The following is a 27,856-nucleotide window of genomic DNA, read 5'->3' on the forward strand; positions in this document are numbered from 1 at the left end:
CTCCCTGATTGGGGCTGGGGACTTGGAAAGAGCTTCGGGGGAGGGTCAGGTCCCAGCCCTCTCCTTCAATTGGTGGAGAAGCTAGTAGTGAGCCCTGGCTACTAGCTGCCTCACCACTGGATTGGGGCAGGGGGCTGGGTCTTGCCTCATCCCTGCAGCTCTTTCCAAGCTCTGTGCCTCAATGGCCTGATTGGGGTGTGGGGCTGGAACCTGCCCCTGACTGGGTCAGTTCCAAGCCCTTGCTCCCCAGTTGTGGGGCAGGGGCTGGAGAGCCTGTTCCCCGCTCAGCTCTGCAAGCACAACACTGGTTGGAGAACAGGCTGGGGATCAGGTGCTAACCATAAGGATCTTTGCCATCATAATCGGGGAACGGGGGGCTGGGAGATCTTGCCCCTCCCCTGCAGCTCTTTCCAAGTCCCCTGGCCCAATCAGGGAGCTGGCAGTTCCCTGCTGCCGGGGCAGAGGGACTTGTCCTCCCCTGGCAGCAGACAGTTCCAGGGGGCAGGGAGCAATATCCTGCCCCCGATCCCTGGCTGACTGGGAACAGATTTGTTCCCAATTATGGATCAAGAGTGGTATTGCACAGTAACTACTTGCGAGGAAATCTGCTACTTACATTTTTAAGTACCAACTTTACTTGCAATTAGCAAGGTTTACTGTACAGTAAGCATGCACATGTATAGATGCACATGCTTACTGCACAGTAACCTATGTTACTTCACAATAAAGTATCTCACGTAGACTCACCCAAAAAGCAAAAAGAAAGCTTCTGTTACTCAAAGTAAGCTTCTCTTGGCTGGAATAATATAATCAGGGATGCTTCTGCATTGAGCAGAGGTGGGATAAGATAACCTCAGGACTGTAGGATGTGGCCTAAATGTCACTTATGTTTGGGAAAATAGTAGGAATCAAGATGCACATTCCTCTTATGTTCTTCCTTCTGGCTGGCTTAGGCATCCACTGCTTGGTATGCTGAGCACTGTGCATCCCACTCTCAGCTACGTAAATCTCTTTATTTAAAGGGTAGGGGACTTAGTCACCTGCCTCAGGATTGTGAATTCTACTTCTGAAATGCAACAGCTTCCTGCTAGGGGTGGAGAATCTGAACACCCCCATACCTAAGTCCCTCTAAGCATCTCACCTTAAGTGAGAACGGGCTATCTTTTTAGTGCCCAGAGCATATATGCACTCTCTTTATGAGTCCCTCACAGTCAACTATGATTGTCTTCCTTGATTGTCCTATCTGTGAGTCTGAATATGGTTGCTGAGGCCAATCTGGGATCGACAGACTGTTGCAACTTGGGCACGTGTTTCTGTGTGGGGTGGGTAATTCTGGATTTTTTCTTCAGTCCATGACAAGTTCTTTATGCCACTTCCACTTTTTCATTTCCCGTGGCCATCGTAAGGTTTCAAAGTACTGAGATCTTTGCAGCAGACACTTCCTCCATTTGGGGCAGTCCTGGGTAGCTTGATATGCACTAGCCTCTCTCCAAAATACCTCTGAGCTGGTAGAGCATTTTGGACACTATACACAGAATTTCCTCGTAGTGCACAGGGACAGCAAAAAATATACATACCACTTAAGACCTCCTGAAGTTTGTCTTGATGGTCCATAATCTCTATGTACAATTTAAGGTGTTCCAGATAATTGATTCTGCAGACACTTCCCAGATTAACTTGCATGATCTGAACATGTCCACTCTGTGTTTCTAATGCCAGTTCACAGCATAATGTTTTATTGCTTCAGGAAGAGTATTTTTATTTGTATTTCATAGCAGTTAGGAGACCTAATTATAGAGAGGCATGCTTTTTACATTTCTCTCTCATCTAGTACTCTGCGACATTTGATAACTTCGCCGATGGGAATTATTTACTAATGGAACATAGGAATCTATCATCCAACATTGAGGTCACGGTGCTTTGCGGGACAAGGTGGGGGCAGCCACTGCAGTCACTCCCTTCACACATTTATCATAAGAGCTGTGACTGGTTTTTCAGTCGCAAACTGGGGACGCTAACCTATTTGGGTAAGTGCAATGTAAGTAATAAAGTTTATATATACATGTACCTTTTTGCCCAGTAGCTGTGCTGGAGGTGACATTCCTTCAACTTAAAGCCCTGTTTTTTAAATGATTTTAAGACAATAGGGCTACTGAATAATTAAAGGTATGCATATGCTTAAACTGATTCAGCATCAAAAGCAAATTTATTCTTCCAAGGAATGTAGCATGCTTGGCGGAAATATAATACTGGGTGAATCTGTACAAGTGTGTTGGCAGTGGTAAGGTGGTAGGATGTGTGGCTGGTTCCTTGAGTCCACTATTTCCCCACCATACATGTGATCCACCAGTCCTCCAAAGCCTGTTAACCAGGCCCCCACGGAAGACAATTGTGTTATTCTTTTGAGTTAGGATCACTCAGATGAGGATCACATTCTAAATCGGGAGCTCTCGTAGGCTTTTTAGCCCCCTAAACTTGAAAATACTGCCTTTCGCCTCTAGTTTTTGGAGTGTGAATATGACTTTTCAAAGTATTGCAGCTCTTTATTGGTTTTTGTTGGGATTACCCATATCTGCCAGCTTTGTGATTTGTGATAAGAAAAATCTTCAAAACCTGGGGCTTCCCCCTTGTTCTGGTTCTCCAGCAAACCAGCCGTTCTGGTGCTAAATTCTGGATTCGACAGGAGAAGTAATAATTATGGCTATTATCAGCCATGACAGAACCATAACTCATAAAAACCTCACAATGCCCTCGGGAGGTAGGTAGTGTCATCACCATTTAACACAGAGAAGCTAAAACAGGGAGGGCTGGGTTCCCACTCACTTGAGACTGTTTTGACGTTTGTACAACTTTGTTGGCTCTAATGAGTTGCTCTTGATTTGCACTGGTGAGGTGGCAGCCAGGCCTAGAGAATTTAAACAATTCCCCCAAGGCTGTGCTAGAAAATTATGGCAGAACAAGGAACCCTTTTTCTTTGCAATTAGCAAACCATAAGGGTGGGAAAAGATACAGCTACCTGGAAATCCAAGGCAGTCCCTCACTGAAGATCTATTATTTCAAATCCAAGTATGTCAACTCTTGGACAGCGTGGTCATTCTACACAAAATATTCAGATAGAGAAGCATGGGAAAGCTTAAAAATGTGACCTGTTTCTCGGCATCTTACCACTGCAAAGAGTAATGGATTCAGTTGAAACGGTAATAGTGAGATATAATGATTCATTCAGCATATTTTAGCATTATAAAGAATTGTTTATATTGCTACCCTTCCTTGCAGCTTATTTTTGCTTTAATTTTATTATCTTATGATCATCTCATTTTAACCTAGAGAATAATACAGAGAAAAATAATATGGGGATATAGAAAAAGATTGGGAAAATATAGAGGGAAAAAGAACTACAGGCAGTCCTCGGTATTATGACATAATTGGTTCCTGGAAACGGCATCCTAAGTTGAAATGCTGCAGCTCAGAACCGTTTTTCCCATAGGAAACAGTGTTATAAATGGGGATTGGTTCCTGAGCCAAGGCCCAATACCCTTTTTTCACCAAAAATAACCCAGAATTTTGTACTCGATCAGTTATAGATAAGTAATATAGCTACATTAATGTATTTGTATTGTAAATAGCAATTATATTGATTTGGGAGGACTTCTTTGAGTTGACTTTGCTAGACTTTTTGAAGGGCGCTTGGCTGGAGTCTTCTCAGAAGTCTTGGCTGTAGGTTTTTCTGGAGTCTTGTCTGCTTTCTTAAAGAAAGTGTCCAAGCAAGTTTGGACAGATGTTCTCCAGGGACATGGGCGATGCGGTGAACTTGTTCACTAGCGTGGCGTCGCATCGGATCAAGCGTTGTGAAGTTGAAACTGACATCAGAAAGTTGTCAATTTATAAACATTGTAAGTGTGAAACATTGTAACTTGAAACGTTGTAAGTTGAGGGCTGCCTGTATATAAGTTGCATTCAAATTAATGGAAATATCTTGCATGTATTATCCATACTCAGATTTGACCTGATTCCAGCGAGGAGCACATGGGTGGTTGCTAGTTTGGACATAATGTAAATTGAAAGGATTCTCAACTCAGATATGTGATTTGCTCACTATCCTGTGCTCTGTAGTACATGTCACTGGAGGTTGAAGTGGTATGCAAATTCCATTTGGCAAGAAGGCACATATTTGCAACTGGAACAACTATGGCAGGATTTTCCAGGACTTCACATCCTTAAATCAAATTTGGGTCTTTCTGGCTATAACCAAGTACTAAATGACTGCACAGTAACTGTGCAGTACTGTCTCCATGCTTTTTTTCCCGATGCTACTGCACAGCAATGTTGCGTCAAGATTAGTGCTTGGCAATGCTATTGCCCAATAGCAACGAGCAACAAGCGCAGTAGCTCGTTCCTACTGCGCTGTAGCGTCTCATGTAGATGCGCCCTCCGAAAACTACTCTTTAGCTCTATCGCTGGTTATTCAAAGAGTGACAGGATGACTTCTTTGGCCAATGCCGTGCAATAGTTCAGATGTGGTGGTCTCAGCAATCCCTTCCAGGCATAAAAATCTATAAATCTCAATGCTGAGAGAGAGGGAGGACAAAACTTTTGGTTTCCGTCCTGAGAATGCTTGGCTGTTTAACGTTGTGAGCTGTTTTTATTTTTTAGTTACATTTAACTGTATGAAATAATTAGTCAACTAATTAATCCCATTTACAAGCTTTGTAGGATTCTTCAGCTGTCACTCATGTCCAAGCCTGAGGCCTAGGTTTAGTCTCAGCTCTCTTGTTCATGTGACTCGGTCTCCATAGCTACAGGCTGCATCTGCTGACACCCCACTCTCTATTTACTGCTTAATTAAGAATTTCACGCTCAGCCCTTATCTGCTGCTAAGAACAAGAACACACTGTTAAGAAATTCCAAATTTAGGCTGCTGCACAAGGAAAGCCTTTCTTGTAGGCCTGACTGCGTGGAGCCTCTTTAACTACCCTCTTGGCAACTGAGCTGCCACCCTTCAATCAAAAATCATTAAATGGGGCAGAGATAATGAGCATGTAGCATATCAAAAGGAGGATGTTTGCTTGGGCTAAGGAGGAAAAGCTGTAAGGGCCTATAAGCAGCCGCCACTTCAAAGGAAGAGGGGGCTGCCCCATCAGCAGGGCTGATAAAGAATCATTTGTTCCTGTTTGACTTATGTAAAAGGTCTGGTATGTTAGAGTCCCGTCTTGCAGACGCGATTCCCCGCTCTTGGTGTTCGTGTGTCAGCAGTTAGGCAGCTGGGCCCAAACAGCATCGTCCAGAGCATATAATCACTTGACTCCATCCCAACAATGGACACTTGTAGGGGGTGGCTAGGGGGAGGTCTCCGAGACAATAGGAACACAATTATTGCAGCTGCTAGGGAGGGCCATAATTCTTCCTGAAGAAAGTAGCAGGCCCTTGTGGAGCTGGGGGAAGAACTTGAGTGTATTATTCATATTCTGACTTTTGGAAGCACTTTGCCATACCAGTGGGGTTCCAGCAGCTGCTCGTGTACCGCCTCTTTCTAATAATTGTACATTCTGTTAGGGGTCAACTTACTTTTGACCCTTTCCCTTTGTGCCAGTTAAAAGGCTTTTTAGGGCAAACTGCTGGGTAGTGGCAGGGGTGCATTAAATCCAAAATGAACGTCGGGAAGTACATATCAGATGCCGGCTCATTCACAGGCAGGCTCCTAAATTCACACACAGCCCTTTGCTCAGACCCAGTGGAAATAAATAATAATCATAAAAAGGGACCCGACCACGGAGAAGACATTGTTATTTAAAAAAGCCAAACAGCTGAACGAATCTGCCGTGGTCGGCAGCGGGGATTGTTCATGTTTGGCTCAGATGCTTTGCATGCCCCCCTCGTCCAATCAGACATGGAATTAGGCCAGCCTCACATAAGCGCTCATCTCTGGGGAATAAACGTCTTGGAGAGGAGGTAATGTTGAGGGGGGGGGGGACAAGACATTTTAGTCCCCTGGATGTTTTCTTTATTTGTCATCTTGAAGTTTAGATCTTGGTTCAAACAATATGGGGGCTGAATGTGGAAGGGCACTTACAATAGGGTGGTAAATTGAACCCAGGATCCAATGTTTTTGGTGGATCCAGGATACATGCAATGATCCTTTTAACCAAGGCACTTAACTGCTACCTACATACATCACTTGTGTTAACTAAGTCCTATGCATCACATCTTTTCAGAGCATTCACAACACAGGCAGATTATTCCCCTGTTCCTCTGGGTCTCAGGGAGGATGACTGTGGCCTCCTGAGCTGAAGGAATGTAGGATCATCTCATTCATATCTCTTTAACTATGTCCTTTAGGGTTGTCTTGCCTCCTTTGTGGGGTCGACCTGTTTTCCTCTGCGGCACCTGAATCCCAGAAGAAGTACTCCCGCCGTGACACGTCGTAACAGCAGCGTCGATGTAATATCACCACATTGTGGCATATTGTGCTCATGTAATGATATGGTGATATAAAGCGCACTTGAAGGCACGTTTGGACAGTGGCCCTTAATAGAGGGGTCCTATGTAAACAGCAGTCATAATGTTGCTTAAACTGCAAGCTTTTGGGGCATTTACACATGTACATTTTTGTGCCTGGACACTCTGGAGATCTGGCACGTCAGAGCAGATTCAGTTAATCGAGTCTGCCCCACATGAAAGTGGATTGCTTGCAGCTGTATAAGTAGCAACGTGCGCATTGGCACGTTGAAAGTGGTGGCGGTGTGCTTTTGAACTTAAACACCGTCTATGTGTTTTAGATCAAAAACGGATCACTGCCATTTTTTGGTGTGCTGACACTCATTTCACCGCTTATACAAGCACGAGCGACACAGCAGTGGGCACTTTTCAAAGTGCCCAGCATGGTGGCACTTCCATGTGTGAAAATGGAGTTTGAGGCCAAGTGTGTCTTTTCTAAAGATGGCATAAAATGCCTACCAGAGCGGGGCCCTGATCCTTGATCGAAGTTGCTGAACGCTTCAACATAAAAAAAATAATTATTAGAGCCAGTTGGAATAAGCATCTTTTTCCCCCCCAGAAAAAAACATTGACATGTTCAAGCTATTTTAATTTTGAAAGGTTCTAAGTATTCATTAATTTTAAATTTCTCATGGTCTTTTTAATTAAAGTATTTGCCAGAAACCTTGAAAATATTATGGAAACAGTTGTCCCATGCATGTATCTTAAAATCTATTTCTTTTCAGTAAATCAAACTTTGTGCATGAGGATTGTCCCGTTGACTTCAGGGGAACAACTCATGTGTAAAGGGTCAAGCTAGATCGTGGCCTAATATTGTATAAATGTGGTGTCAAAATCAGGTTTGTAGTTTACTTAGATTTTTTTTATTATTATTATTGTTGATTCCCAAGGCCTGATCATATTTCCATTATAGTCAACAGCATTTCTGAATTGATTTTTTGTGGAAAAGCAGGCCTCTAAAATGTTTGCTCTTTATGGTGAAATATATGGTTTAAATAAAACAAAGAAGATTCCTTTGTCTTTATTGCTCAAAGTTCAAGGGGCATTTGGGGTGAGAGATTTGATGCAGGGAGCTGGCTGACTCAGGGGACTGGTAAAGCAAGAATTAGCCTTTAATGTCTATTGAGGCTGAATTCAGGTTAGGTCAGTTGTTACTAAAGGTCATTTGACCATACGAAGGCTGTTTGGTGGCCTAGGTGAAATGACTTAGAGTCATAAGGTTGGAAGGGATCTCAAGGGTCATCTGGTCAAACCCCACAATTAATCCATTGAGTCTTTTTTGGTTCCTAATAGACTTGTGCCCCGTGTATTGATGTGCAGGAGGGAAAAAAAAATCACCTAAAGCACTAAATCCCATTTTTATTGACACATTCAGCAGAAAGCAGAGACAAATGGAACAAGGAAGCGCACTAATTTGTAGGGATGGTCTTTGTTTTTCTGGCTGGAAGCTCATGAACAGGACAGCCTGATGAAACACATGCTCCATCTTTGCTGCAGCTAGTACAAATGCACTAAGAGAGATGTCAGCCTCAGTTTGCCAAATCTTAGGGTTTTTTATCGGGTACTTTTTCCTGTAGTGTCCACATGCACGTCATAATGCTACTCTGAGAACCTAGCGAAGATGACCTCCCAACACAGAGCGCAGCAAATGCCGTGTACATGTTGTCATTTATAAAAGTTTGATTCCTTGTGCTAGCTTTGGTTTTACTGATGTTGAATTGCATAGTGTTACTTCTTCCTTGTGAGTCAGGCTATGAGAGACATTTATCCTAGCTTCTCTTTCTAACAATCACCGGCAAAATTTTCTGTCACCACACAGCTGATGAAAGACTAGGTTGCTCCTCCTTCGAATCAACTCACCGGCAATGGAAAGAAAGAAGAAAATGTTAAGATCATTGAATTCAGGAAAGCCTATATGATTCAGAGCCCAAGGATACAGGGAGGGCTGTAAGTGGATGGAAAACTTATGGGCCTTATAAGGGTTTTATACAACAAGGATGTGGAACCTTATAGCTGCATTTTGTGAAGAAGTGCCTTATCGAGCATTTACTAATGATATCCTTTATCTGTGTGGACTGCATCTTGTCCTATTGCTTACCTAAATATATATATATATATATTTGAGATGTAACCAAAACCATCCAAGAACTATAGTTCCTCTTCTCAACTCTTGGGGCTCAAATCTCTACTGATGTGTACCTGGTCTACACATTTACGCCTATGCAAAGTTGGGATGCAGTCCTACCAGATCAAAATCCTTGTGCTTTACACCTGCTTTGTCTTGCACAGGTACAAATAATATTGCAAGGTACAATGCAACGAAGAATCCCGCCGTGTAGTTTTTAACCAAGCTGGTAACAAGTTAGTGGTATGGTCTTCTCTCAACATGGCTTGGATTATTACCTAACCTGGCTAATTACTGTGGCAGCTAAATATGGGTCTCTTTTGCCATTAGGCTACTCTTCTATATGGTTGCCTTCTATATAATCAGGTTGTAAAGGTATTAGTTTACTATACAGATTGGATCTCCTCTCCAGCTCTCTATAATCAGATGGACAAAGTGCCTTTTGTTTCCTCTTGTGCACTCTGTGTGGTAGTCTGTCTGAGGGATGTCCTGCCCTCTGCAGGATGGGCTAATGGGGCAGATTTTCCCAGAATGCACTGAAAGAAACATGAAGTGAAGTTAGACCATGAAGAAAAGTAGGGTTTCTTGCAAAAGTATGGTTGCAGGGTTCAATTCCCCTCTCACAGGGCATGTCTACATGTTCCTTAATGCGCAGTAGTTACTGCACTTTTAGTTTAGTAATTGTTTAATGAAATATGTACTAACTAAATATGCAGTAATGCTGGCTCTGGTCTTTTGTGACGCTTACATGTGCGGTAGTCTAATAACATTGTGCAATAGCATATTAGCATGGTTTTAGAGCGTCACACTACTGCACAGTGTTATTAGGTGACTGAAGTAAGCATATCATATAGAGGTGTCCCCAGTAAGTTATTTTATCCTGGTCTTAACTCCAGTGGAGTTACTCCATATTTACCCTGGCTTAAGTGAGAAGAGAACAAGGGCCAAAGTGAATAGACCAGCTTACAAAGGGTGACCAAGACCACTTCAGTTAGCTCACAAGTTGCTTCAGATTGTCCTGTTTCCCAGGCCTCTCCTATGATCAGAGAGTATTTGTCCCATAGTTTGTATCCAGGTTACCTTCTGCCCCCAAACTAATTCCTGCCAGCGTTAGAAATAAGCCTCGATCCAGCATTATTAAAAAAAAACCCATGGATGACATGCCTGTTATTTCAGGCATTTCACAGCCAGCTTCCTTTTCTCTGGGTTTAATTTTGCTGCCCATGTTTTATTTGCTTCTCATCTTTAAAGCTCTGGCAAAGCAGTATTGAGAGGCATACTTAATCTCTCTCTGCCATTTAACTTAACATCAGTCACTGAAGTGCTCACAGTCTTCTGTCCTGTAAGGGGGTACTGCTGTCATTCCTATTTACAGAAGTGGGGTTGCACTTACGGAGAAACTGAGGTCCATGTGCTCACAGAAATTGGGTGCATCTACGTGTGGCCATATGGTGCCATTACTGCGCCATCATTTAGTACTTCCTTTTGGAAGTAATAAAAAATAGTACAGTAACAGTCCATACTGTGGCATACTGGTGGTGCACGGTTATTTTTCACTGCTACATCACTGTAGCAAGCGCTATAGCAAGGGAGTGCATAGCTATGGTGATGTAGTGGCAGCATCATGTTTTTTTCCCAATGGACGCTACGGCGCTGTAGCATCTTGTGTTGATACACCCACTGAGCACCTCACTCTGTAAGGATCTGGTCTTAAGGGACTTGCTGTGTCTCCACCATTGCACCATTCTCCCTTTCCAAATAGAAACCCATCTCACCACAGCAAACGTGGAAGACTCTGCTCCATCAAGTCAATCCGTGCAATTTCCGTATTGTGGTTCTTTGGGTAAATCTGATATCTTTTATTAAAGATAAATAAAAAGATTTACCCAAAGAGCCTTATCTGCTTATGTCCATAGACCACCATGGCTACAACCTATACCTATACCCCCATATTGTAGTTCTGCACTTGAGGTTGGCTTGGGCCAATAAGGGATTGAATTGTAAGTAGCCTTTAGGAGACAAGGTGATGCTGAAGAGCAGGGCTGGAGCACTTGGTTTCTAAATAATCCAGCATGAGAAAAACTTTGTGGAATCCATTCAATTTTAATTATGGAAGCCTCATTCAGCCTACTAGCATAGGCTGCTAATGCCTTCCAGTGCATTACCCTGATACCAAATAGTAATTATCAGACAGATTCAAGTATTTTGATTATTCAGACTAATTTATTGAATACTGAAATGTAATGAACTTAAGCCTATTTAATTATGCTCAGTTGCACTGGGAGATGGGAGGGGAGGTAGGGGAGGATGGTTCTCATGATTGAAAAGGACAAAGACTTGTTTAAGGATAACATAAGGAAATTACAGTATAGCCTGGACTCCCTTTGGAGGGCTGAGGTATGCGGGGGGAGGATAACAGAGAGTTCTTGAATGGATAGCTGGGAAGCGTTTGTGTTTAAGCACCTGAGAAGAGTCAGGTAGGCTGAGAGCCTTCCATTTTCTTTGACGCACAAATGTTAAAGTTAAAAGATGCCCCCATATCAGTGCTGTAACCTGCAGCTCTAGGGAATAAGGAGCTCTCTGATTTTAAGAATCACAGAGATGCTTCTTCTGCATTAGCTTTTTACCCAGAATCTGAGACAGACAGAAACCAGAGAAGGGAAGGAGTTCTCCATCTTTACCTATTGGTTAACAGAGGGATGGATGATAACAGTAATCACTTCCTTCACATAACCTCTCTACCCAGGTTTCCTTCTGTAACACTATGGGAGTCAATGTAAGAGATCCCAAACTTAGGATTAGTTAGTAAAACTGATTTGATAGTTATATAAGATCAGATCAGGAAGGGACTTGAGGTGGTCATCTAATCTCAGAGGCATAGCTATCAAGTTAGCCACTCTGCAAAACTTCCTGGAGGCAGGGAGAAGTGCTGAGCACCAGAGAGTACAAGGAGGGGAAGTGGGAGGAAAGTAATCAGTCTCACCTGCCCCAGCTCCTGTGATGAGGTGGCATGCGTCTTCTTCCTTGTCTCTGCACCCAGAACCTACATTTGGGTGGCATGGGAGTGTGTCAGGCTGGCTCCCATAGCTGGGGAGTGTGGGGTTTTTCCTGACATAGTAAGGACTTGGGGGGAATGCCAGTTTGGTGCCCCACTAGGGCTGGTGCTTCAGTTATAGTACTATCTAATCCAATAGTTTTACCACCTCATTTTTGGGTTTGGGTCAGGCAAAGAAGAGCAGGTGGATAAGGTCTGCTCATAAGCTGTGCTGAGAATGCAGGGGACGTGGTGTAGACATGGTCTTAGAGTCCAGGAAGATACAAATGGACAGTAACTGTATGTGGGTTATAGTCTAGTTTCTGATCACAGATATTCCATTGTAAATCCAGAGCAACTCATGAGTGTCATTGCACGGAAGTCAAAAAGCTAATGGGGACTTGATGACCTACATAAGATCAATGTGCAGACTATAGATTGAGTGTATTGTGCATTTTTTTCTTAGCTAAGTGTCAAGAGACCTTCAGTGTTTACAAATATAAATGAATGTACTGTTTAAGAAAAATACTAAAAGAAAATTGTGGAACAGGATCTACCATTGCCCTAAGTTTTGAGAAACATTTTCCCATTAGAAATTTGAATCATTAGTGGAAAATGTAACATTGGGGAGTATTAAAGACTCACTTTTGAACATTTTAGTTGTCTATAACCCATTCTCTGTGTTCAGTTACAGGTGAAGACCTAATTCAGGTGACATTCAAGGAGGAGGAAAGGGTCTCTATACCTACCCGAGGTGTGTATCAGTTTCTCTTTAAGAGTCACAGCAATTCTTTTCCCTACATTTCCAAAAATGCAATATTAAAGATCACCTCTGCTTTTTACTTCTATTAACCCACTAGGGGCTGTAGGTATTCATTTAAACCAGGGGCGGGCATGTATTCAGGTGGCGGCTGTTTTCCCGGTTTTGGCAAGCTGTCGAGGGCCACATGGGTAGCCCTGCCCCTTGGTCACTGTCTTGGGACCGATGTCCTAAAGTCTTGGGACCAATGTCTCAGGGCCAGCACTGGTGGGGCCCAAAGCAGAGCACAGGCTGGCAGGGGTCTGTAGAGCCAGAAGGGACCAGCAAGCATTGGGGGAGTCCCTGCTCCCCCGAGCACCGCCAGGAGTGACCAGGAATAACGGTCACAAGCTGGCAGAGGGTAGATTCAGGCTAGATATCAGGAGGCGCGACTTCACAGTCAGGGCAGCTAGGATCTGGGACCAACTTCCAAGCAAAGTGGTGCTGGCTTCTACCCGGGGGGGTTTTAAGAGGAGGTTAGATGAACATCTTGCTGGGGTCGTTTGACCCCAGTACTCTTTCCTGCCATGGCAGGGGGTCGGACTAGATGATTTGCTCAGGTCCCTTCCAACCCTAGAAACTATGAAACTATGAGCCAGGCTGGGCTGCACCAGCAGGGAGAGGGGGGAGCTGGCCCGGCTCCATACAACTCCTACCAGCTGGGATCCTGTACACCTGTGCCCTGCTCTGGGCCTAGCTGGCACTGGCACTGGACCTGGGACACCAGTGTGGGCCCAGTGCTCCCACTGACTCCTGCACCCACTCACTCCCAGTGCCCCCTCAGCCCCGCGGTACATGTGGGGGGCACCATGCAGCCCCGTCCCCCTGCTCACTGGCAGGGAAGGACCTGGTGTGGACCACAGAGAAAAGCGGCCCCTCTCTCACCCTGTGGCCAGTGCTCCCTGCTGCAGCCGCTTGCAGCCCACGCAGCTGGCACAGGCACAGGCAGCCCCACGCGGGCGATGAGTGGCGCAGGGTGAGGCACTGGTCATGTGGCGGGGGCGGGTCCACTTTTCCCCACGCTCAGCACCAGCTTGTAACCTGCCCCCGCTGCCAGCCTGGGCCCTGCGTCAGCTCTGGGCTTGCCTATTGGGGCCGCGCCACGGCGGCAGCAGCTGCTCAGCATGGAGGAAAGTGGCTCCCATGCTTGCTGTGCCGGGCAGTGTTTGCCACCACCGCCTCTGTGCTGCCCAGCGTGTGAGCTCCAGGTGGGCAGCAGCAGCACCCATCTTCCTGGCACTGGGCGAGGGCTGCGCCCAGCACTGGTCCCAGGCAGCAGCAGCAGCAGCCTCCTATCATCTGTCAGGCAGATTGGGGGCCTGCCTGCACCCCAGGGAGGGCTACTGGGCTGTGCTGGACTCCTCCCAGGGGTGTGGGCCCCTGATCTGCCTCCTGGATGACAGGAAGCTGCTCCTGCCACCTGGGACGGCACTGGGCGCAGTCCGCACCTGGCACTGGGAAGACTGGTACTGCCGCTGACCCCAGCTGGCAGCAGCAGCATGCTCTCATCCGGCGCACAGATCCAGGCGCCCACACCCCCCAGGAGGGCTGGGGGCTGTGCCAGAATCTTCCTGGGGGGCATGACCCCCGGATCTGCAGGGGATGACAGGAGGCTGCTGCGGCCAGCTGGGATTGGTGCTGAAGCCAAGCCTGGCTTTGAAACTGGAAACGTTTCAAAACTTTCAAAACATTTTGAGTGCCCTTGTTTCATTTTGAAGCTGTTTTGAACGCTTTTGTTTCGTTTGGATTTTGCTGTTTCGAGCTCGAAACGCATTGGAACAGCTTCGAAACTAAACTCCTGGCGAAATTGTAAGAGACTATAAACTCTTGTTAAGAAATACCATATTGGATCCCAAAGGTCATGGAGACTGTAAGTCTTCTTCTATACTTTTAGGAATACCGGTAGGGTGGTACGTTCATAATTTAACCATTTTAAATTTATAATAGGGTGATAATGCTTGAGGCGTGTGACTATCAAAGAAATGCCGGGACTCCCAAATCCCATATAAATCATCCTGTGTGTGTCCTTTTCTTCCAGCTCCTTCCGATGGCATTTTGAAATGGTCAATGCCTGAATCGTGGAGCGGTGTGGGCAGGGGCTGGGGTGGATACAATCACAGCATTCCAGCCCCTGGAGAGGACGTCATCATCTTGCCTAGTAAGTAAAAGAGAGGACAAATAGTCAATTGGTCCAAGGGCGTGACTATCCTGCCGAAGTCAGCTGTATTTTAGCAAGTCCTAATTAATGTGTGAATTCTCACATGTGCAGAAATACACTGGAACATTTGTTCCTGGCCAGTGCTTGATCCGAGGCTGCGTCATAAGTCGGTGAGGTCTGAACAAAGACGGTTCTCATTCTCACTTTCTTCTTTCACACACAACATGGACTTGCCAGCAGACTATACACACCCAGTTATATGGGGGGGAGTGGGGGCAGGGGGGGTTATCTTTGAGGCCAAGCAGCAGTAATTGCAGATTTGCCATATCAAAGCTAACGAGGAATGTATCTTTCCACTTACCTTGTGGCATTGCTGGGGACTGTATTTTGCCTATGTTTCCAAGTCTAGGCTGGCTGCCCTTTTGCTTTTTTGTGTGTCAATTTTAATTTCTAAATTCATTTGCAGTTTGGGTTGAGAGTCTAGCTTCCTCTTTGGATTTTACTTTACCAGCGCGAAGAAGCTGAAAGGTAGTCTCTGACATGTCTCTGAGGAGATTCAAGTTCAAATCCCTGTACGGTCAAGAATTTGTGGCTGGAGGCAGAAGTTACACACAAACTGGTTTAAATCATCAGAAACTGGTTTCAACTTGTACCAGAACAAAAGTTCAGTGCACATAAACCAGTTGCAAAATGCCTGAAACTGGATTAGATGAACCTGGTTGAATGCAGTATCCAACTTAACTGATTTGGGTCAAACTGGTTTATGAAACTTCTGTCCCAGGCCTGCGTGAGGCTGGGCCAGGCTGCGTCCTCTCAATACAAATGCTATATAACAGTAATAACAGCATTCAAGCTGTCAGCCCCTGGAGCTGTTTATCCCGAGAAGCTGGGTGCAAGGCAGTCACAGTAAAATGTCCTGTGAATTCAGCCCACGCTAACTTGTACTGACAAAGCCTGAGATGACTTATCTTCCCTGTCTCTTTATTCCAGCCTCAGAGGAGCTTGCTTTGGCTTTCTGGTTTTGTGGTCTGGGTTCTTGTTGGTGCCCGTTTTAATATCAAACAAGTTAAGATGATCACTCTTGTATTTATTTTTCTACTCTGAAATGTTTTATAGGAACCGCTTGTAGATAAGGAGTACTTCAACAAACTTCTCTGTGTCCCCTAATAACAAGCTGAATTCAGAACAGAACTGTACTTTCTGACGATTTCTGGGGCTGAGAAAATACGCAGCCACTCTTGCAATACCCTGCCCAGAGCTCTGGCACATAAGCAATTAGGATGAGAGCTACAAGGGGTTTTTTTGGTTTGTTTTTTGGACACCTTTTTGTTTTTGTGCCAAAATATGCTGTCTTGAGGTAGAATCATAGACTCATAGGGCTGGAAGGGACCCTGAAGGATCATCGGGTCCAGCCCCCTGCCTAAGCAGGAAAGACATCTGAGGTCAGACGAGCCCAGCCAGGTGACCGTCCAGTCTGCTCCTGAAGACCTCTAGGGCAGATGATTTAACCACCTCTGGGGGGAGCTTGTTCGATAGTCTGGACACCCTAGCTGTAAAGAAGTTTTTCCTAATGTTCAGCCTGAAACTATCTTTAAGAGGAGGTTAGATGAACACCTTGTTGGGGTCGTCTGACCCCAGTACTCTTTCCTGCCATGGCAGGGGGTCGGACTCGATGTTCTGCTCAGGTCCCTTCCGACCCTAGAAACTATGATACTATCTTCCAGGAATTTGTGGCCATTGCTTCTAGTTTTCCCGCAGGGTCCCCTGGTGAACCGGTGCTCACCAAGCCCCTGCTGTATGCCTATGATATAGCGGTAAGCCACAATCAGCTCCCCTCTCAGCCTTCGCTTCTTTAGGCTGAAGAATTCGAGATCCCTCCATCTCTCCGCGTATGGCTTGCCATGCAAGTCCCTGATCATATGGGCAGCCCTTCTCTGGAGCATCTCAAACTTTGGCACGCCCTTGTTGAAGTGCAGCGCCCAGAACTGGACGCAATACTCCAGCTGCAGCCGCACCAATGTTGAGTAAAGTGGAAGAATTAATTCTTTGGATTTACTGCAGATGCATTGACAGATGCATGCCAGACTTTTATTGGCCCGAGCGGCTACTGCTTTGCATTACCAGCTCATATTCATGTTGGGGTCTATTGTTACCCCCAGATCCCTTTCATTTGTAGTCAAGTTAGCGATGCCCTGCCTGTAGGTGTGCTGGGGGGTCTTCCTTCCCATAAGCAGCACTTTGCATTTCTCTACATTGAACCTCATCTGGTTCCCTTCCACCCAACATGCCAGCCTGTCTAGGTCTGCTTGTACTTGCAGCCTATCTGCGGGTGTGTCCACACAACCCCATATCTTGGTGTCATCTGCGAACTTGGCCAACGTGATCAAAACTTTTTATACATTTATTTTTTATTTTAAAAAGTTGGTTCTGCTGGATAAGGAAGACCCGTAAAAATAATTAAAAAAAACAACCCTTTTCACAGTGTCAGGATAAAACGTTTCAGGGTTTGATTAAAGATGCATTTAATTGTAAAAGTTAGTTAACTTTTATTTTTATTAAAATCTTCCAAAAATGGCACTTTTTTTCCCAAGTCAGTGGAATTTGCTCTGTCTGAAATATTGCCATTTATATTTTGGGCAAATTCAAAAAAAGATTCTTTCTGAGTCAAGTTGAATGTTTCTCCTCTCCTCACCTCCCAGTTTCTTGGATCTTCCACTGAATTGAAAAATCAGGGGTTTAGTTCTCATTCATATACAGGAGGTATGCAACTTTGCTCAAATCTGTACTCCAACTGGGTGAAGCATGCATGCACACAAGAACATGGAAAATGCCATTTATTGTATCAGGCCATATAGGTCCATCTAGCCCACTATCCTGTCTCACGCTGGCAGAGATTGGATGGTTGCAGGGAAGGTAAAAAGGGTGAAGAGGATTTGCCACTACAGAGTAAAGAGGATATGCCCCAACGACACCACTGTGCCCTTCGGGACAGGAAAAAGGCCTCTACCTAGTTCCTAGTTCCTGCAGTGGGGTTGGTTAGTCGTGGCTTGGGTGACTCTCAGTTTTTCCAGTTGGATCATCTTATATGAACTTAAACACTCACCAGCTAAAAAGAACTTTATAAATCAGACTATGCTTCAAAACAGGTTGAGAACAGCACTCCCTCCCTGGCAGGTTCATCAAAATGTTTTTCTTCAACTATTGCTCATGGATTGTTAATATTGTCTGTTATTTTTATTGGAATATGCCTAGTGCTCATGCACATACATTGCTGCTTAAATTGTGCCGCTAAGCACATGCAAGATAGCTTGTCAACGTCTATGCAAAGAAACGAAGTGTATAACATGTATGTCGAAATAGCTAACAGTAAAGAAGAAGAAAAGTTAGAAGTCAAAAGATTAATGGCTATAAATATCTAGTATGTTGGACCTTCCATACCAAAAAAAACCAAGGACGGAAAGTTGAAGTAGATTCATCCAGGCCCCTCTAACTTGACTATAAATTTATCCAGGTCTCTATCCAACTACAGATTTATCCAGGCCTCTATCTTAACTAAGAAATAAGAGTGAAGAAAAAAAAATGGTCTTGCTTCATATTTTAAAATGTTTTCAAATAAGAAAAACTCCTCCGCTTATTATGACTCCATGAACAGTTCTGTTGGAACAAATGTTCTTCCTTTCCTAAAAACAAAAAGGTGATAACAGTTTTCAGAACAAAACTTGTTGCTGAGCAAGCAACTGTTATGATTTACCCCTGACTTTCTTTTAAAGGATGCTTGGTTTAAACAATTTTAAATATTATCTCAGTTGCCTTAATCTTGTTTCATAACTAAGCTGGTTGTGGGGCTCTACTTCATTCTCCTGCTGCTGAGCATGGTCCTCTCCAAAATCCACCTGCTCTCGGCTGTATAGCTTTTTATTTCCCAGTGATTGCACATGTGTATGTGTCAGTAGGGGACCCCTGGGGTTCCCGCTGTTGCTCTTTACAAAGACCTCCAGGCATAGCTACTCCTAGATCATCCCTAACCAGTACTTACCCAGCCTCTTCCTGAAAACCTCCAGCGATGAAGATTTCGCAACTTCCCTCGGTCACGTGATATTCTGTATGTAGCACTAAAATTAATCCCATTTCCATGGGATCTGATCTTTTCCTGTTATTTTTGTGTATTTGCCCTCACAACATCCCTCTGAGATAGGGAAGTGCCAGTTCTCAATTTTATGGAGGAAACATTGAGGCACAGAGAGGCTAAATGACTTGACCAAGGTTGCAAAAGAACTGCGTGGCCAGATGTGTATCCCAGCAACGTATAACCCCAGCAATTTTATTGACCAGCAATTGTGGCACCCTGGGTAGAGTATGGATTTTGTGCTGAGCTCTGGAAAACAGGGGGAGTCATGGCATGGGCTCATTGCATTTCATCTGCTGCTGCTGCTGAGGTGTGGGCTCATGCTGCCGTGTGGACAGGCTCACTGCATGCTGGCTGCATTAGGCCTCTCGGCGTGGGCTCTAAATCACTGCTGGTGCCCCCACTTGCCATCCCCTAGTTACGGTACAGTGTACAAAAAAAGCTTGAATCCAGATACCCCAAGTTGAGCCCACCCTGCTATTTCACTACAGCAGGTGAACTATTCCCATACCTTAGGTTTTCAACGTACTGTAGAGATGACTGAATTTCTTTTTTTCACATTGAAAATGGCGACTGAGAAACAGGGAAGCTATATTTGACCAAAGTTTTTGCAAATCCATTCTCTCCTGTTTTTCCTAAAGGCTTTACTACAGAAATCGCCACTGCAAAGATAAAAGTTGGCACAATTGGTGTAAATCATGAGCTATTCATTTGAAATTCCCAAGGAGAAGCACGTTGGCCTTTTTCTATTTTGTGCTAAGTAGGTTCTTGTACCACTCATATTTGAGTGCCTCCCAATCATGTGTTAAGCAATGTGACTAACTTCTTCTTATGTGTGGCTCATTTCAATCCCTCTCCCATCCTTTCCCCAAGGGGAGAACTGTCCTTGTAGTGGAGTAATTTGCTTTTCATAGTTTCATGGAGCAACAGGGTGGAAGGGATATCTCCAGAGTGATCTGTCCCCTCTTCAGGACCCTCCTCACTCACCTTTATAGGTTTAGAGATGCTGGAGGAAACATCTCCAAGCTTTCTGTTCAATAGCCATTAATAGACCTACCATGAATTTATCCAGTCCCATTTTGAACCCATATTACCCACTTCCAGCACCGTCTGTGGCAATTACTCCCACAAATTCACTAAGCATTGTATAAAAAAGTACTGCTGTATTGGGGAAGCAGGGACCAGGAGAAGGCAACGTAGTAAAAAAACTGTGTCTGCCTATACAATAGTTTAAAAATTATAAGTAAGTTAAGAGTTTATTGCTACTTAAAGGTATCCAGTATTTTATTTGGTGTGCTTATTGCAGTCATAGTCTCTCGACTTTGACCTCCTTCCCTAAAGTACAGTCATCTTTTGAGGCGCACCACTGTTGAAATAGAGACCACTTAATATTGCGCATTTTCCACTAACTCTAATTTTTACAAGAGTCCGTTAGAATTGCTGAATTGCACTAAGATGCAAAGCAGGAGTTTGGGGTTTAAACCTGTCCTTGCAATCGGCATGCTATGTGATGCTGGGAAAGTTATTGTAACCAAAAAGATCAGCTTAGGCTTTAGGGGAGTCTCATGGGGCGTTTAGCTCTAAGTCAATTCCAGAGGAAAAATAGAGCAAACACAATGTGTGGTATTTACTTTGGAGGAGATGCTGTTTGCCAGTGCAAAGTTACTTCTGAGGAAGCAGGAAGTAAATTTACACTCGTGAATATTATACCAGTTTGTGTCGTGTGTCCTCTACCAGGGTCCATTTTAATCCAGGGCATCCAGTTTCCTCTGCCCTAGTGACCAGGTGCTATAATATGGCCTACTGCAGACAGTCAGCTTGGGAGAGACGGTCATGTGTCCATGCTTTACTGCAAAGTAAATTTTCTGTGAAACAGAAACTGAAGGAAATAACTCCAGGATAATCCTATTAGGCATCTGTGTCCCAAGTAAATCTGGCCCATTTTTCTAGCAGCTTGGAATCGACGGGCCTCTGAAACCAGGCAGTATTTTTGTTGCCGTCTGTCTTTTGAAATGCAGCGAGAAGTCGGTCTCATGAGAAGTAGGAACCGCGAGTTCTGGTTCTGTTCCTTGGGTTGCTCCATCTTGCCTCTGTGACGTGGGGCAAGTTTCCTTACCTTGATTTTTCGGAGTTTGGTAGTGTCGGCACTGAAGTCTGAACAAAAGGGGCTCCTATAGATGTGCGGAGAGCTGGCTTCAACGCGCTGGAAATCCAGCAAGTTGGAGCAGATTCGATTAATCGAGTCTGCTGGAGTGCGGAAATTACTGTGCTCCAGCAGACTCTAGCATCACGTGTATCAGTGTCCCTGTGCTCAGCACCATACCTAGACTCCTATGGCCCCGGGTGATCGGGCCCCCCTGCGCTGGAGATAATGATAATAATAATGATAATCCGACAAAAAACATACCATTTTCAGGCCCCCTTTCTGCCCCAGCCCAGTTCACCCATACCTGTGTCTGTCTCTGCATGTACTGAAAAACGGAGGCTAGGCACTCTGAACTAAAGCTCGTTCGATGAGCACCCCGCCACCATTTTTCATCATGGAGGATGCTGATACGCATAATGCATGGACCCTTTTAATTAGTGTGGCTTGCTAATTAAAGCACCTCCCTGTGTCACCCGGAGCACGTGTAAAAATGCCCAGGGACATTAAACACTCTCCATGCTTCGGTTTCCTCATCTGTCAAATGGGAGTTGGAAGGCCTACCTCCCAGGCTTACATTGCTAAGATGAAGGGAGCAGGAATCCTCTCTAGGAAACAGCATCGCTAAACATGATTATTATAGGAATAGCATATTTTTGTCTGCGGTTTTCAATCAGATTTACGCTTAGAAACCCATGCACAGTGTTTGGGAGGTGTTGCTTTTCTTGAGTGGGCCCTGGGTCATTTAACCCTTTAGCACGGGGGTGAATTTTACCTGTGTTGACTACCTGAATGACCCCTCTTGCACACGTTTGACCTGCTTCTGAGGGCGTATCACAGATCCCCCCCTCCCTCCGTGCTTGTCCACAGAGAACGTGCATGTGTTTCAGTCCCAGCTGGAGCGTTTTAGCTCCCTGGAGGTCTCTGATTTTACTCCCTGGCACTGCAGCCGGTACACAAGCACCCCTCGCACAACAAATGGCGGCCCACTCTGATTCGTTTTCTTCTTTTGGGCCTCTCACCTGCCAAACCCCTATTTGCATGACCTGGGAAAACAAGACAGCTGAGTTGATTCGTGACATACCGCCGACCAGCAGCAGCCTTCAGTCTAGGCCAGCCGGTGGAATGCGTTGGCTCCTGAAGCCCTTGGATTTGCAAGGCTTTGGTTTATGGTTTCCAGTATGACATACTCCTGACACGGAGCATGTTGGGTGGAAGGAGAACGCGTTATAATTTGAGGCAATGGAATGTTGTTTTGAAGGCTCGAGATATGATATCATGTAGCCTCCGGCGATTTTTTCTTCCTTTTCTTTCTTTTTTTTTTTTTTTTAGTGGTGGAATCCACTCTGTTATTCATTTTCTGATTTTGATTTGCTTTGAACTTTTTCTGTTTGAAGAGATGAATGCTGGAGTACTGTATCTCATATAATAGCTCCTCTGTTGTGTCTGATTTCCATTCAATGGCATGCTATGGTGTTTTATATAGCAGGGCGGTTGATCAAAGGCATTTTATGTCATTGCTGGAGTCATTAGTGAGTTCTCAGTGTTGTCTGTCCAAGCATTAGGACTGTGGTGTACCTGGGAGCTGTTGTTTGATGGAAGTACACATAAAATGCCAGGTAGCCCTTGAATTCTCATTTTAGGGAAGCTGTTGTTTGTTGTAATGTTAATTTGTTGGGGGAAAAATACAAATAAATGAATACAACTTTTTTTTTTCTCTTCTCTGGAGGCAGATCCCTGGCTAGACATGATGCCAAAGTTGTGGTCTTTGGTAGTAGCTGGTCAGTGTGCTGTGTTTTGTACCAAATCTCTCAGGAAGCAGCAAGGGAAGGGGTGTAAGAAGTGCGTCGGTTCCCTTATCTCCCCAAGAGGAGCTTACTCTGCAATGAAGCCCCCTGCTTTTCTTAGGAAGTGGATTTCTCTCCGTCTCTCACACAGACACGCTGGCCACATTCATATTCAGACTTCTCTCGTGCTACTGAAGCCTCCTCAGGTCTGCGGAGGTATCTCCAAATGTGCAAATGTCTCCTGTTGCTGTTTTAGGTTCGCATGTAGCAGGCCATCGGTACAGAGCAGTCAGCATTTCTAGTATAAAGTCTTATTTCTAAGGATGTGCAACTCAGCAAAAAAATAAAAGATCTGTTCCAGGCTGAAACTCAACAGAAATATTTTGCCTGGGAGCCCATTTTTCTTCCTTATAAAAATGTCCCTCCGTATGTGTAATGAATAGACTCGCGATTTGTCAGCTGCAGTATTTTACCCCGTTTTGCAGCACAACATGAACTCCCCCACAAGATGATTTCAACCATATTTTCCACCCTCTCCTTTTCTCTCTGTTACGTTTCATTGTGGACTCAGTGTCTATTGCATGGTTATCTGGGAAATGAATGACCCAGGTCGTCCCCACCAGTCTTATGTCCCTATGAGTTGTGTCTTTCCTGCTGAGTTTGATTTTAAGCTCTGCAGGGCACTGGGAGATGCTTCTCGTGTAAAGATCCTTTTGCACAAGAGTTTCACCATTTTTGTGAAAATTCTCCCATGTCACGAGCCTCACACCCGCTCAGTAGAGATGCGTTGGAGATTGGCAGTTAAATCCCATGGTGGGTCCATATGCTGCATTTCGGGGATATAGGGGCTGAGCAGTACTTTTCTCTGTTATTCATTATTTTAGTAGTCAATGGTGCTGGGTATTGGACATGAGAACAGAGACACCATGGGTGCATCCAAACAAGTGTGCACACGCATTTCCCCGGGGACAAACAGCAGTGGCACATAATTGTCCCTGGGGTACACTTGGGCGTGTGTACTCTGGCATGCAGCAAGTTGCCCCGGGTGGGGTAGGGGAGGCTAGGGCCAGCACCAGGGTTGGCCCAAGCTGTCTTACCTTGGGTTCTGGAGGCTTTCTGGGGCTCCAGTGGTGGCAATCTGGTGTGCAGAGCCTGGAGCATGGCTCTGGTTTCAGGCAGCTTCCACTGCTGCCACAAGCACCATCTTGCTTTTTTTAGGCATGGGGTTTTTTTTGGACACTGAATCTATAGGATCAATAACTGGCCTTCAGCTCTTATGCAAGCAGCACTGGAACTGAAATCAGTGGGATTTGTACCAGAACAAGGATGGAGAAAATACTTTTGGATATTTTCCACATGTGCCAAAAGCCAGTCACTTTAGGGTTACTTTGATCTATATAAAACCTTTCATCCCCCATGGGGAGAGACAATCCAGGGAGGAGGAAAAAACAATGCTCCCTGGTCCAGTTTTCACAGGACACACGATTAACTTGTGCAGCCCTTTCCCACAAGACGTCACTGAAGCCAAGGGCTCACCAGGACATCACTGCAGGGTAGCCATCGTGGACCAGATTCTGTTACACCTATTAAGCATCTAAGTGGACATAGGTGCCCAAGTGTGCTTCTATTCCACACTGTTCAAGCCCCAAAAATCCACAAATGGACCTACATTTGTAATATGCCAACATCTGACCCCTAAAGAATGAATCATACTGAAGCAACGAGCAGGTGGAGGACCCACGCACATGTTGAGTTAACTATTCTTCAGGGCCTTGAGCAGGATGGAGGAGGATCACACTATAGCCACTCAAGAATATATTAGATGGAAAAGAATCTGGCCCTAAGTGAGTTTCAAGAACAGCCAGAGCAAGAAGAGTAGCCGATAGAAATCTCAAGATTATTGTGAAATATCTATGCTTGGAGGTTTTTAAGATCTGGCTAGATGAAGCTTTGGCTGGGATGATCTAGTTGGGGATAGTCCTGCTTTGAACAGAGGGTTGGGCTAGATGTGACCTCCTGAGGTCCCTTCAACCCTCATTTTTTTATGATTCTATGATGATGATTATTTTTTATGGAATGGAAAATACACTTCTGGGATGAAGGGTTTAAATCAACTTCTAGCTACTGGTAATTAGGAAGACAAACTCCCCCCTTGGGGTTAAATGTGCCTGCCTACTGGGGTGCTCTCTTGTTCTTTCTGAAGCAGCCACTGCAGGTCATGGTCAGAGAGCTGGACCCGGCTCTCATGTAGTGGGGTGGTTTCCTTGTTCTAATCTGAAGGTGTTTGAAGCCTCTAGTCCATACTCCGGATTCAAGTCAGTTGAAAAATGTGCATGGTTCCTTGAAACGTCCCAGTTCTGTATATTTATCCCTGGCAGGAATGGAGCTCAGAGGGAAGAAAACCATAGCATATCCCAGCGTTGGGGCCGACAGCTGTCATTACCTTTCCTGACGCTGAAAATTCTCACCAGGTGTAAACTGCTTGTGCATAAAACAAACTGCATCTTCAACCCATGTTTTTGCACTATGAGCCAACAATGTGTGCAGAAAGCTATCAGTGACATAGGGGTGTTGTCATTAGGTCCCTTGTAAAGAAAGCATTTAGATTTTCATTTGTTCAGAAGCATCCAGTGATACAGAGATAGCTATATGCCACACCTAGAAGCCATTATTCTTGCAGAGAATAGCTAGAAGTAGCTAGAAACTGTGAAGAAAGGGCCCAAGCTGGTTTCAGCTATAGGCTCAAAGGCACCATTTGACTTTAAAGAGAATTAGATGGAGACTTTAGGATAAAATTTTCTTCTGTACAGTAGGCCAGGTGAAGCCACCTCTGCCACTTCATTGCATTTGTGGCCTATTATGAACACTAAGTGGGTTGTTGGCTGTGCACTGGCAGCTTTTGGAAGCAATTGTATTAGTCTAGGATTTTCCAAAATGCTGTGAGCACACCTAATTAGAGGTGGTTCTCACCAGTCACAGGGTTCATGGAGAAAGAAGTAGAGAGCAGTTCAGCCTAAGCCCTAGTTTAGTGAGCTATCACTGGATCTCAACACCTCGGTACCATTAGCTTGACAGATCCGGGTAGTGGCCAGTGTTTACATTTCTGTTGACTGCTGTGGCAAGCAAAATGGGCCAATGCAGGTATTCCTACTGTTATTACTAGTAATTTGTGGCAGCAAAGGGATTGCTGAGGGTGTATACTGTGGGACACCTCTTCTATGTCTTCAGTTTAATGGCTCATATTTTATTGGGTGTAATAAAAAAAAAATGTAACTTGGATCATGTTTAGCTTCCGTTTCAAAATTTGTCTTACTAAACTGGATGAATGAGTTCTGTTTGCACAGTTAGGTTTATAGGCAGCAAGTCACTGGGCACATTTTACTGAAGTCAACAGACCTGAAGCCCTCGCTTAAGTGCTTTGCTGAGCAAGACCACGCGGAATGATAATGATAACTTTTAGCTTGAAGTGAAAATCAGTGTGTCCGCACAAACGGTTTACTGTGCATTACTAATCTAATGCACAGTAAAGCATTACTGTCTACACATGCACAACAATTACTGTGCAATAGATTACTCTAATGCCCTATTTTCTAGTACCTGTAGATACAGGTCCTAGAAATAGCTGCATTAAACTAATTAATTAAACGCATGTGTAGACGCTGACCAGAAGCAAATTACTTCCAGTCAGCCTAGGCAGCAAGGGGCCACGGGGAGCAGAGAGAGCTGCCTTGGCTTAGTGGGACATTGCCTTCTAGCTGCTTGGAGATCTGGATGCAACCTGGATGGTCCCAATCTCCATACGGCTGGGAGGCAGTTGTCCAGAGCCAGGACATGTCTTCATGCTGCGCAGAGATCGGGAAAGTCCTGAGCTGTGGGGGGCTGGCAGGCAGCTGCCTACCAAGCCAGGACAGCCCCCCCCCCTTTCCCCTGGAGCCCATCCAATCTCCCCACAACTGGCAGGGAGCTGCTCGCCCAGCTGGGACAGCTTCCCTTCTCCCTCCCACCTCCCCCAACCCTGTGCAGTTCAGGGCTGCCCCAGACCTGGGACAGCTAGGGGCTAACACCCAAGGGAGCCTGGACTTTCCTTGGCTGCTGCAGGGGGGCTCAGAAGGGGTTGAGTATCCATGGACCAAGCTGCTCCTCTCAGAGGCAATTTTTTCCTGAAGTGGGCACTCATATGGATATGCACCTGGGAGCACTTTAATAAGCCTCAGTTTTCTGCAGAGAAAATTCAGGCCTATTAATTGCCCATGTAGATTTGCCCAGTGTGACTTAAGCATGCCATACTAATCACTCCTTGCTACTTGCATTGCAGTAGCCCTAAAGAACCACGGATAAGGACAGCATTGTGGTAGGTGCTATAGAAAAGCATAAGACGTTTCTGCCCCAAAGAGTTTGCAGTCTAAATACAGTTAAGCACATGCTTAAGTGTCCAAAATCTCAAGGTGTTTTCCCCTTGTTTTCCAGCTTTGTATCATGTGTTTAAAACTTAGTGTTGCTGTGTTGGACTACATTACCACTGTTCTCCATATCTACCCTGTTTCTCAGACAGAGCCATCCTGGTGGATACAACTCTTCCTCCTCTGAGAGGTCTCTATGTCATGGGACGCCTAGAATTCCCAGTCAACTCCAGCAACGTCCTTAGTGCAGCCTGTGTAGTGGTTGCAGGTGGTGAGTTGAAAGTGGGTAAGTGAGTAGCAGAAATTCCTGATGCTTGGATTTAAACTTACTGATTTGAGAAAAAAAATGGCAAGGATGCTAGGCCTACTAGTAAAATAAGGTTACCTCTTCTACCTCTTCTCCTGTGATACAGTCAAGGCAAGAGCTGTGAGGAGGGGTAGACTGTGCGGTGGGACTAATATATGTGTGTGTGTATACATATACCTATACATGCATGCACACACATACGTGCACACACATATCTGTCAGTTGAAATCGATTTGGCTGGGATGATCTAGCTGGGGCTGGTCCTGCTTGGAGCAAGGGGTTGGACTAGATGTGACCTCCTGAGGTCCTGTCAAGCCCTAACTTTCTGTGATTCTGATCCCATTGAAAACAATACAAAACTCCCATTGATTTCCTTGGGGCCAAGATTTTACCAGTCCTATATAAAAGTGCTGAGTTTTGATTGTATCCTTCTACCCTTCATCAGTTGTATGTTCTTCAAAGCAGAGTTTCTTACCCGGTGC

General features: G+C 45.0%; 1 protein-coding gene across 1 annotated transcript in view; it reads left to right on the forward strand.

The window, feature by feature from the left end:
- The window catches only part of PKHD1 (PKHD1 ciliary IPT domain containing fibrocystin/polyductin), a 407,856-nt gene that overhangs the window by 228,302 nt on the left and 151,698 nt on the right, over positions 1 to 27,856 (forward strand). Inside the window, exons 49-52 of the mRNA XM_090030582.1 lie at positions 1,832 to 2,027; positions 12,343 to 12,408; positions 14,492 to 14,611; positions 27,216 to 27,353. Of these exons, the coding sequence (XP_089886708.1) occupies positions 1,832 to 2,027; positions 12,343 to 12,408; positions 14,492 to 14,611; positions 27,216 to 27,353 (520 nt within the window). The remainder of the gene's footprint in view (positions 1 to 1,831; positions 2,028 to 12,342; positions 12,409 to 14,491; positions 14,612 to 27,215; positions 27,354 to 27,856) is intronic.

Source organism: Crocodylus siamensis, chromosome 1 (assembly GCF_052110815.1).
Source record: "Crocodylus siamensis isolate JL-2025a chromosome 1, ASM5211081v1, whole genome shotgun sequence".
Classification (NCBI taxonomy): Eukaryota; Metazoa; Chordata; order Crocodylia; family Crocodylidae; genus Crocodylus; species Crocodylus siamensis.